The sequence below is a fragment of the Alligator sinensis genome, unplaced genomic scaffold (assembly GCF_000455745.1).
Source record: "Alligator sinensis unplaced genomic scaffold, ASM45574v1 scaffold294_1, whole genome shotgun sequence".
Classification (NCBI taxonomy): Eukaryota; Metazoa; Chordata; order Crocodylia; family Alligatoridae; genus Alligator; species Alligator sinensis.
In genome coordinates, this window is record NW_005842305.1 from 1612329 (window position 1) to 1624560 (window position 12232).

The 12232-nt window shown below is 43.5% G+C and overlaps 1 protein-coding gene across 1 annotated transcript; it reads left to right on the forward strand.

Moving 5' to 3' along the window:
- Nucleotides 1-3304: 3304 nt before the first annotated feature.
- On the forward strand, nucleotides 3305-12232 carry TAF9B (TATA-box binding protein associated factor 9b). Its single transcript, XM_006028344.3, has 7 exons — nucleotides 3305-3387; nucleotides 3543-3624; nucleotides 4971-5107; nucleotides 5182-5316; nucleotides 6015-6096; nucleotides 8059-8172; nucleotides 9462-12232. The coding sequence occupies exons 1-7, from the start codon at nucleotides 3337-3339 to the stop codon at nucleotides 9626-9628; spliced, it is 768 nt and encodes a 255-aa protein (XP_006028406.1). The 5' UTR covers nucleotides 3305-3336; the 3' UTR covers nucleotides 9629-12232.

Below are 12232 nucleotides of genomic sequence, written 5' to 3' on the forward strand. Positions count from 1 at the left end.
TGTCCAGATGGGCAACAGAACTGAGCTGGCTGGTTGCTCATCATCCTGCTATTTCCATGCAGTGTAAAATCGCCCATAACTGCCACGTAGAAGAAAATTAATTTTGCACAAAAAATAAATATCAGGGGTGCAAAGAAATGTTTCGATTCTTGGTGATAACTGAAATTCCCGCCTACACTGATTGCCATGTGAGCTGCTTTGGAAATCTGGAATATCTTCAGTTCCCCTTCCTTTATTATAACTGTTTTCCTCATTTAAAAAATAAGCCCCCTAACAAAGATCTCATTATTAAGCAAAGCCATCTAGGTTTGTGAGCACCAGTCTGCTTTCAGCCAGTCCGTGGGGTGATGTGTTGTCAGCCCGGGGCACTGCAATTCATTGGGCCAGACCAGCTATTGCAGGACCAGGATCCATGGGCCTGTGAGTCTTCCACTGACTTCAGTGGGAGTCCCAAATGTTTGAGAGGGGCAGGGCAGGAGAAGAATGAAGGCAATGGTGGTGGCCTTTGCTGCTGGTGCTCAGGTCATGTGGTTTTGAACACAAAACTGTCCAGTAAAGGATGCTTTCAATATCTTTGAAAAAAATAAACCCTCCGGTTTAAAATCAATATTTAAAGTGTTAGTAAAACTAGTAAACGAAACACCATTTGTTACTTTGGGATTGAGACTGAAGTCTGACCTAACTTGGGTGTGAGAGACCAGGGTTCAGTTCCCTACTCTGCAGTATAACATGTGACTGCGTGTCAGTTCCCGAACGGTAAAGTGAGCATATGAGCGAGCACCTTGCAGGGCGGTGTTAGGCCAACTACATTAAAGACTGTGGCCTTATTACTGCAGTAATATGCATGAGTACCTAAGATAGGTGGTGCAGATGGGGAGTGCTCATCTACCTGGTTTCTAATAGTAAAGCATCTTAATCAAAGGACAGAAAGCAGACAACACAAAGATTAAAATCATCACTAGAAAGAGAAGGGGCTGGTCTTTAGGGAAATCTGAGGATCCGCTTCAGTTGGGAAAGCTGGTCTTTAGGGAAAACTGAGGATCCGCTTCAGTTGGGAAAATATATCCCAACCCCCCCTTCCTGACTGGAGTCAGTTTCTGTGCTGACCAGAGTATGCTCCAGTTCCAATTTGGTTTGGGGTCATCTACAGAAGGGTTTTGTGTGCTTGTTTACTTCAGTATGAGAGACCGCAACATCTGGATTATACATGCTGTCTCCAGGATACAGACTTTCTTCTTGGTATCAATCACACCACTCTCTGCTGGCTGCACATAATATAATTGCCACAGGTGACTTAAGTGGAAAATGATGAGCTAATTAACTCAGTCTTGGCTCATTTCTTCCTTGTTAATTTTGTTAATTCATGCAGGAGACAAGCCAGTTTACAAGTATGGGCTGGCAAATCCTGAGAGAAACAGTCAAAGGACAGATAAACTGCAGAGCACAGTGACATGCACAGCTATCTGTTTCTTTAACTCATTAACAGCCTGTTGATTGGAAATCCATTGGGATTATAAAGAAACTTTATTCACTAGGATGCATTGTCTCTACATTTTAGTCCTTCCAGAGTACGTTGAGGATGGTTGCAGTATCCTCTACTCTCTGCACATTTCATGTATGGACTGGATTTACAAGAAATGCCTTCCAGTTGTACGTTTTGTTCCCACGTGAGCTTTGGGTTCCTGGCATATTTCCCCATAAGGCCATCCATTGGGAATGGTTTGGAGCCCACAGTCACAAAACTCTGTAGGAAAATATGGTCAGCCCTGTTGACTGAGTGGGCAGCCAAAATGTAGACGTTTGGCCAGTTGTTTCCTATACAAGGAAAATTATGTCGGATTATTTTTTTCTTCTTATGCAATCCTGTTTATTTACAAATTCCTCCCCCCCCGCCCCTGGCACATTTTGCTGAATGCAGGTGGAATTGGGCAGCAGGAGGCCATGGCTTTGCTCTCAGTTCCTAGCATCTTTCCTAACCTCATCCCAAAGTTCTCCCTCTTAGCGTTTTCTCTGCGTGTGCCGGCGGGAGCTTCTCTGGGTGGTTCTCAGCCAGGGTGCTACGAGACCCCGTCCCCCCAGGGATGGCTGTGGTGGGGGCTAGTTAAAACTGTGCAGAGTCGTGGCAGATGCATACTCCTTGTGCGGCAGGACAGTGTTTAATGTTCCTCCATTTAACAAATGACCACAAAAAAAAAAGTTACTTTATTGTTTGTGAGGGAAAGGCAATCATTGTGCCCCCTGGTTTCAGTGCAGTTTCCCTGAGCCTCTAGCATAGAAACGCCATGTGACAGCACAGTCCAAAACAGACTTATCCCAGCCAGAGCGCAAAGGGAAGAATTTCAACACATTACAAGTAATTTGAGCTTCGCTATCTGCAGGCTGACACGGTGTTTTCCTGTCAGGATGTTCCCATGTCAACAGCCCGCATGGATTTCGCTCCTACCCAAATCTCAAGATAAATGTGAAATCTGCTGGGTTGGGACCAAACAGACCGTGCGGATGATTCCCGTCACCATCCCGCCCCACCTCGGTTTCCAGGGCTCTGTTCCTCGTGTCAAAGGGGCGGCCACGACAACAAAGCTGATACCGCCTATGAGGGGCCCTCTGGGCCCCTGCAGCAGAGGGTTGCGTCACGCCAACGCGGCCTCGTGCGTCCTGGGCGGTGCCGTCCCGTTCTCACGCGCACTTCGGTGCCCCAGGACGGGCCCCGCACGTGCTGCCTGTGGAGACCAAGATGCCCGAGGCCTGGCCCATGTCCAAGGCTCCTCCTGCTTCCCGCCCTGGGGAAAAAGGGCTTTGCTTGAGAAGTGGCAGCTGTGGTTTTCTGTGTCGTGTCGGAGGGTCTCAGCTGGCACCCGGGGCAGGGGGACCAGGGCCGGGGCTAGCTCTGGCCCTTTTGGTTCATCACAGTTGAAGCATTTCGTTATTTGGAGGCGAGCTGTCCTAAGGACGTGCTGACAGGCCCCCGGAAGTTGGTTCAGATCCCCTGAGCGTGACTCGGGCTTTGCACGGGCTGCATCAACCGACCGCCTCGCCGCTTACGGCACATTTTGAACGCTTCCTGATCCTCCTTCCTACAAACATTGAAATGACTGTGCGATACGGTAATTACGGTACCGCCCGGGACACAAGGCTGCGGGGCAGTTTTGGCTCCGCCCACAAGAAGTGGCTCCGCCCCCCCGCACGGACACCCTCGTATACGTCAGGATGAAGGGGAGGGAGGGGGCATTCCCCCGACAGAGTGCGCACGTACTACGCATGCCCACTAGGGACGCGCCGAGTGGCCGCTGAGGCGGAGGCGGAACCGGAAGTAGTGCAGTCAGCTGACCGGAAGCCATGGAGCAAAGCAAGATGGCGTCTCCCAAGAGTGCGCCCAAAGATGCTCAGGTAGCGGGTTGTCCTGGGGCATCGCGAGCCGGTGGGGTGGGCTCTTCCCGGGGCCATGGCGTCATCCTGGGGCCGAGCCCCACCGTCCGGCACTGGCGGCGGGTGCGGTGGGGTCCGCGCATGCGCACAGTGGCGGTCCGTCTTGTCCCCCACAGGTGATGGCTCAGATCTTGAAGGACATGGGCATCGCGGAGTACGAGCCGCGCGTCATCAACCAGATGCTGGAGTTCACCTACAGTGAGTGCAGGCCTGGGGGGTGCCATGTGGTGCAGATCCTGGGCTGGCCGAAGGGCACAGTGCATGCCCTGGATCTAACACAGAGAGGGGAGCAGGGAATTCAAGCCATGGGCTGGTCTCGTGCCACTCATCTGCCCTGTGGGGTCCGATGAGTTTGACACCCTGGTCTCATACCACTGATGAGTTTCACACCCCTAGTGTAAGCTGTGCCTTCAGGTGGGGAGGGGTTGCTTATACGTTCTGTTGGCCTAGTCACGGAGCAAACGGTTATGTTTTGGGAAAGCCTCTAGAACAGGGATGAACACAAGGGAACATGATAGAAGCACATAAAATAACAAGCCTTGCAGAGGCGCATAGCAGGAGAGTCTGTTTTGTCTGCGTGGTCATAAAAGAACAGGCAGACATTTGTCTAGATGTCATTTTCACACAATGAATAAGTTGTGGAGCTCGTTAACACAAGAAGTTGTTGAAGCTAAATACTTACCAAGCAGTTGGGTATTTACATAGGTAGCAAGACTGTTTAGTTATTTGTATTGACGATAGCTAACACATTCAAGGGGAGCTTCAACCCCGTGCTTCAAGGCTTGAGACTGTTTCTAAATATTAGAGATCATAAGATGGGTAGAGACTGATTGTTTCATGCGCGTCATCTGCTGGGTTTAGGCACATCCTCTGAAATGTAAGCTTTGGCTATGCACTAGGCAGACTATGGGCCTGTTTCAGTATGGCAAGTTCTGTGTTCCTAATGCTTCTGCAAAGTATATCACACATACTTGGAAGTTTAGAGTCCTGGGGTACTGTAGAGCTGTAAGCTTTCATCTTGGGTGAGGACTTTAATAAGTATGGGGTAGTTTCTCATTTTCTTCCATTATAAAACCACTGTATAACTTGGTACAGCTTGTATTGTTTAGATGTACTTTTGCCGTTGGGCTGCCCTGGATGGGCACAAATGACAAATGTGTTTGAAATGTATTAACAAATGCCCTGTAAAAATTGCTGCACTGTTCTGGACAAGCTGTTTTCATTAGCTTTTCACTAAGCAGCCTGTCGCAAAAAATTCTGAAAGTTCATGTTGAAAACCACATTGAATAGATTATGTATATTACGTGGTAGGGATTTAATTTTTAAGGATTATTTTTTGTCATACATGATAAATGTCTTAGCAATGTAATATATTTGATTGTAATGAAATGGATCTTATTTTTCATGGAATCTGTATTTGTACATGTTTCCACAAAGGGTGTAGCATAAGTAGTGCTTGCTTAGTTTTTGTGAAAAGTACATACAGTGTGAAAAGCAGTTTGTTTTTTATCCATGTTCAATGGGGGCTTTATTCATTTTTCAAGGGTATGTGACTACCATACTGGAAGATGCAAAAATATACTCAAGTCATGCTAAGAAATCCAGTGTTGATGCAGATGATGTGAGACTAGCAATCCAGTGTCGAACAGATCAGTCCTTTACCTCTCCTCCCCCAAGAGATGTAAGTAACGCTTATTTTCAGATCCAGTATATAACAAAACCATATCAATACTAAGGTAATAATTTTGTTTTCAGTTTTTGCTAGACATAGCAAGGCAAAAGAACCAGACGCCATTGCCACTGATAAAGCCATATTCTGGACCCAGACTGCCACCTGACAGATACTGTCTGACAGCTCCAAACTACAGACTTAAATCACTGCAAAAGAAGGTAAGAGCTTTTGGAGTCATGTTGCATTTGTATTTGAGAACGTGGTTAGTGCTGACATTGTTCTTTAAGAATGGTGCCAGAATTACTTAGATAAAAAGATGCTGTGCAAACTGGTATATTAAATTGTATGGTTGAAATTAATTCTTTACCAGTTGCCTTAAATTGCCTCCAATTACAAACTCTCTGAAAATATTCTTTCTCCCAATTACATTTGAATGTGGAGTATATTGAAGAAGCTGTGTTGTTTGCCTATTGGATAGAGCAAAGGCTTTCAAAGCAGCTGTATTCTAGTTGTCTATTCAGTCAACCCAGCTGGAATATTGAGTATAAGGCATGATTTCTAGGAACATCAGGTATGGAATCTGAGCTGAGTGCTTCTGCATAACCAGAGTTTAAAAGTGAATGCGTGTCATGTGTGACGGTTCCATATCCATGTGACCGTGATGGGTGGCAGTTCCGTGAGTTTATCTGTGGAGCAGGATCTCCACTGTAAAAAGTTTGAGAACTTTTGTCCCCTTTGACAAATTTTGCGACAGAATGAATCTCGGTCAAAATAGGTTGCATGTGAGTACACATCCTCATTTTTCATTACCCTTCTGTGTTGCAGAGGATGGTGCCTGTTATCATGGTGGTAAGAAGTGTTTCTGACTTTTAAGGTGATGATTCTAAACTGAAGGCGCGTGTTCTTGTCTCTACAGACTTCTTCCTCTGCCGGAAGAATAACAGTTCCCCGTCTCAGTGTTGGTGCTGTTAGTAGCAGACCCAGCACTCCTACATTAGGTAAGTGACAGCTTGCTTGTGATTCTGTGCCGTGACTTATTTAGGGAAGAAAACTTGAAGCTTGCAGGATAGATTTGAATGGTGAAGAATATCCTCACATTTTCAAAATCCCTTTGAACTTCTGTTTTTCAAAAATGATAAGCAATATTAATACTCAAACTTCTTGTTAACATTTATATCCAGACTGACAGTTTTAAAAAACAAAGGGTAGTTTCATTAAAATAATTTTATTTCTGAATTACAAAAGCCAGATCATTTAAGCTGTTTTTTGTTTAATGCCCACATATTGCTAACCCATCCATTGTATTTCTGGATATTTCCATTTTTGTATTTCTGAATGGTTATACAAATGGAAACGCTATTTCAGAAGAGAAAAATAAATTTGTTGAGTAAATTGGTTTTGCTCCTTTTTTTTAATTTTTATACAAACTATTCTAATTATTAAATGCAACTGACGCTGGCTGGCTTGAATGTGAATTTTATTTAGGCATGTTTGAATATAGATTTCATAGACGTTAGGGCAAGCCAGCTGGAAGGGACCTCGGAAGATCATTGAGTCCGGCCCCCTGCCCAAAGGGCAGGAAGTCAGCTGGGGTCATAGGACCCCAGCAAGATAAGCATCCAATTTACCCTTGAAGGTGTTCAGCGTAGGTGCTTGAACCACCTCTGATGGCAGGCTATTCCAGACCTTGGGAGCTTGGACAGTAAAGAAATTCTTCCTTATGTCCAGCCTGAAACGGTCTTGCAGTAGTTTATAACCGTTCAACCTCGTCATCCCTTGGGGCGCTCTGGTGAACAAACGTTCCCCCAGATACTGGTGTTCACCCCTGATAAACTTATAGGTGGCCATCAGATCACCCCTGAGCCTGCGCTTTTCCAGGCTAAAGAAGCCCCATAGCTCTCAGCCTGTCGTCAGAGGTCAGGAAAACAGACGTTATAATCATGCACATGGCTCTTCTCTGGACTCTCTTAAGCTTCTCCACATCCTTTTTTTGAATTGTGGGGCCGAAAACTGGACGCAGTACTCCAGCTGCAGCCTCACCAAAACCGAGTACAAGGGGAGAATGACATCCCGGGATTTGCTTGAGAAGCATCTATGGATGCAAGCCAGCATTTTGGTCGCTTTACTAGCTGCAGCATCGCATTGCAGGCTCATGTTCATCTTGTGGTCAGTGATGACCCCCAAGTCTGTTTCTTCTGTAGTAGTAGCCAGTGTAGCACTGCTGAGCCTATAAGGATGCTGCAGGTTTTTCCTCCCAAGGTGGAGAACCTTGCATTTTTCATTGTTAAACACCATCGGGTTCTCGTCCGCCCATTTGCTGAGCCTGTCCAGGTCAGCCTGGATTATCCCTCCTGTCTTCAGGTGTGGTTGCTTGGCCCCAGAGTTTGGTGTCATCGGCGAACTTAGCCAGTCCCTTCTGACTCCAATGTCCACATCATTAAGGAAGATGTGGAACAGTATGGGTCCAAGGACAGAGCCTTGGGGGACCCCACTGGTCACAGGGCACCATGATGATTGACAGCCGTCAATTACCACCCTCTGGGTCTGACCACGGAGCCAATTTCCCAGCCAGCGGATCATGGTGGACCCAAGGCCACAATTGGCCAGTTTCGCCAAGAGGTGATCATGTGGTACCAAATCGAAGGCTTTTTTGAAGTCAAGATATATGACATCAATCTCTTCTCCCTTAATAATAAATATTTTATGTGCATGCACTTGGAACAGTTGCATGTGAATATGCGACCGCCTGTCTGCTGTTGAATGCCCTAAAAACCTTGCTGTGTGGGGATCTGGTTTGGATCTAAAGGTGGAGTGACCTTGCACATTGTTATACTATAACAATAAGCATTCTTTCCTGTTTGAAAGTGGCAAGTTCAATTTTGAATACAAATTATATTATAGAAAGAACAAGTTGTGCATTTACTATAATAAGTCCTTTGATTAAATGCCTTGAATTGCAGGTACTCCTTCGGCACAAACAGTATCGGTTTCGACAAAAGTTGGCACTCCAGTGTCGCTGGCCGGTCAAAGGTTTACTGTGCAGATCCCATCTTCTCAGGCAACTGTCAAATCAGGTAAAATATATGGTATAAAACACCTCTTGCCTCTTTTTTTTTTTTTTTTTTTTGAAGACTATGTAACTAGCTATTTGTTTCTGAGCACAAAAGCACATGTTACACTACTTCCAGGAAACTTCCTTCTCACTGCCTAACTGAGTTTTCACTTTCTTGAGCCATTAGGAATCCTTTAGTTACCGACACGCTTTTCAGCAGTACGGGAAAACATTATTGCAACATTAGGGAACATTACCACCCAAAATACAACCAGTGTCTAATTAGTCAGATCAAGTTCTTCATTTTAATTTAAAATAAAAGGGCAGTGGTAATGAACTGATATAAAGAATACAGAGTTTTGTACCTCTTGGAGCATGTTTTCTAAGAATGAGTGCAATAGCAGCAGTGTGCAGCAGAGTCATGCTCATGCTCGTAGTCAGCTAGAAAACTAAACTTCAGGCTTGCAAAAATTGTGGGGTTTCTGGAACTGTTTCCCAAATCAGGATAGAAAGCCTAAGCCTCAGGCTGTGGCATCCTTGCAATCCTATGATACTTCATTTTGGAAACACCATTTTTCAAAGAGATTTCCAACTATAGCGGAACAGGGGTCCCCTGAACACTAGCAGCTACAGCCTGAAGTATGGAGGATTTTTGTTGATTACACTGCTGCTCATCACTGAATACAAGCTTTGAAGGTGGGAAAGGCCAAGGCCTACTTGTATTTATGTAGTCTTTGACTACACACTTGGCTTTATGACCATAATGCCCTTTTAAGATAGGGGGGGTCATGCCCAACAGAAATCATTTTCAGATATGTTCTATTACTTGTAAGCAGTGCACATGTGGCAAAACCATTGCAGTTAAACTCAGACTTCTTCCCACAGTAAATAGAATATGAAAGCTTTATTTTTTTTTATCGATATAGCTGGCACAAGTATTTATTTACAATTATTAATGTTAGTTCAAACAAATGTAAACAGCTATAAGCCTGTAAAAAATCTCAAGCAGTTTGAATAGTAATTACAAGAACCCAGACAGAACTAATGTAATAGGTCAGTCATGCAGCAAATTTATGCCAAAGTGACAGTAACTCTCTTAAAAGTGTGTGGAAATTAAATGCAGATGTCTGCACATAACAGATCTTTCTACTGTGGATGTTAGTTGCGATCAAAAATTTGTATCTTCTCTACTATGAAGTGCTTTTTATGCTCTTTCTATCCTGGATCTGTAGTTCTGCAATGCAGAGTCAGCCATTATGTCATACACTTAACAGCATCTAATTTAATTCTTTAATTTTTGTTTTGATATAGCCACACCAACTACTCCTACAGTTCAGAACGTTCTGATTAACCCTTCATTAATTGGATCCAAAAACATTCTTATTACCACAAATATGGTATCATCGCAGAACACGTCAAGCGAGTCAAATCCCTTGAAAAGGAAGCATGAAGATGATGACGATTATGATAATTTGTAAAAAGGCACTGACCAGGCCACCTCCCTTCTCAGGTGCGATTCATATTGAGTCGGATACCAGAGACAAACATTGCTGAAATGTTCTTCAGCAGTTGTACGATAGTATGTAAATGTTTACTGTCCATATGGAATTAGGGGTGAAGAGCTGTAACTGAGGGAGTTGCACTGTGGTATGATTGGTTTTGTATATGTTTTTTTAACCTTTTCTGTGACCCAGAACATCCTTCAGAACTCACTTGTAATGATAGTAACCATTTGTTGTTATTCAGGATTTTTTTAATACTTGTTTTTTGTATACAACAGTCTTACAGCTTTGAAAAGTGCTTTCGGCTTGGTGGTCCTGTTGCTACAGATGAACCAGAAATTCACAAAGCAGGCAGAAATAAGATAATGATTCCAAATAAGGTGTAGAACCTGACTTCATTGCTTATCTGAAATTTGGCTGTGAAAGTTTTAATCTGAACAAAGAAGAATGACCAGAAGGGGCTAATTTTGGAAAGTGTCAGCAAGATTTTTCTGAACACTTACCACTTTCACAAACAAAGTTTGTGAATAAGCTGCAGACTCCAAACTTGAGATGTTCATAGCATTATCTCTATGCCACTTTAGTGGGGCACTGAGTCTTGTAAAAGGTAATGCAATCAAAAGCTAGATGGCCAGATTTGTATACACAATAAGTACTTTTTTAGAGCACGCTGACAGACTGCAGCGCATAAGTGAGAAATGGGTTCAGACCTGAGTAAGTCTTGGTAGGCCAGGATGTTCAAGAGAAACGTTCTGTTCAAGTATGAAATAATGCAGAATTCTCTGAACTTGAGGAGGAGAGCGCTCTTTTTGTCTAAGTCAGTTCTGGTAGACCAGCCTCACCAGTGAGCTTCAACTGTGAGAAATTCAGTCCGATTGTTAAGTTTTTTCAAAATTAAAAGGCAGCTCTTGGTGCAATTGCTTGTATTGTGCATGAGAACACAAAGTACATCAACTTTTTAGAACCTGTTTAACCCTAATGCATGTTGCCAGACTGACTTTGCATTCCATTTTGTTGGGTACTCTGTTGCTGACTGGTCAGGCATAGATGCTTCAGAGAGAGGCGCAAAGATCATTCATAACCTTCAGCCTTCCTAATCCTTTAGTCTCTTCTTAATTTTTAACAGGTAGAGGTGAGATGCATGAAATGAGAAGCATGACTTTTGTGTCCCTACTATGATTCAAAAGGAAAATTGGCTATTTATACAGACAAATTCTTGAGCTCTGTAACCTCTCACACTGGATCTACTTGCAAATCATGTATTGAGAAAGAAGTCATTGCTGCTTTGATCCTGCTTTGTTCTTGCATTTGAGAGGAGGAGAAGGGAAGCACACGGTCTACCCAGTGTTTCCAAAACTTTTCATACGTGGGGTACACTTTTCTCCCAGGTTAAAATTGGTGACACACTTAGTGGTCGGTCAGCTGGATCCAGTCCATGGGCCTGATCCTGTATGCAGTGCAGGACCAGCCAGGACACAGTCCTGTAGCATAAGGCCAAGGCAGCTGGGGCCCAGTCCTGCCCATTTTTCACAGCACACTGCTGCTGCTTTCATGGCATACCTTTTGGAAACTAGACCTACTGTTTCCTGCAAGATAGACATGTTCGGTCTTCTGGTAGGAAGAGTACTATCTAGTGCCTCTAAACAATCCCACTGAGTAGTCTGTTTTTTGGTTGCAAAGGTGGAGTGATGCTGTGTTGCAGCATGTTGCATGCATTTTGTCCTCATTCTCACATTGCGGTGTCTATAGTGCTGCCTTCATCCATTTTCTCATTTGATGTTGTGAATTTGGATCCACATATGCACTGGTATTATGCACATGTGTGTTTTGAATCCTTCAGTGCCTTATTGATAAAGGAATATCAATGTCTTTGATTTTTTTTTTTTAGCACGTACATGAGAATCAGGTGGCAGGTAGAGAAAAATAGGAAAGAAGAGGGGTGTGTAGCTTGATTTTTATAAGTTAGTTTGGGATGAAGGCAGAAAGCACCTCTGTTGTAAAATTAAATCAGTTACGGTTTTTTAAATAGAAAATCCCTTCATAGATTCACTCCAGCCTAAGTAGTGATCATGGGAAACAGAGATCAAATTTTGCAAGTTTGCTTATCTGGAAAACTCAGGATTATGTAACTCTACTGGTCTTTTCAAAGAACATATGTGCAATTCACCCAGTTGTCTACAGAAGCTGCAACTTCCAGTATGGCAATATCCAGTCAAGACAGGGGACCCAAGAAATAGCAAGTGACAAGGCAAGAATGTGGCTGACTCTGCAACAATTTTGTACTTAACCATTTTTTTTTTTAATTTAAGCCCTTGATTTATAAACTGGAGCTCAGAGCAATATTTTCTACTATTCAGGTTCTAATATTTGTATTTTCAAAACCTGCTGAGTTCATGCAGCAGCCTTATAAAAACCTGATTGTGTTTAATAGTATTTAATTATTAGTAATTATAACTCAGTACAGCAGTGGTAGAAGGTTATTTTCTGCAAGTAGCCTAAATATGTTATCTTGCAAATGTGAATCCAATGAAGTAACTCATTCTATTAAAGAAATTTGTCATATCATAAATTTTGCATTTA

Excerpts from the sequence above, each read along its gene's own strand:
- TAF9B (XM_006028344.3), top strand. The coding sequence starts at position 3,337 with ATGGAGCAAAGCAAGATGGCGTCTCCCAAGAGTGCGCCCAAAGATGCT. Across the intron at positions 5,317-6,014 it reads TTAAATCACTGCAAAAGAAG|ACTTCTTCCTCTGCCGGAAG; the intron begins GTAAGAGCTTTT and ends TTGTCTCTACAG. Across the intron at positions 8,173-9,461 it reads TCAGGCAACTGTCAAATCAG|CCACACCAACTACTCCTACA; the intron begins GTAAAATATATG and ends GTTTTGATATAG.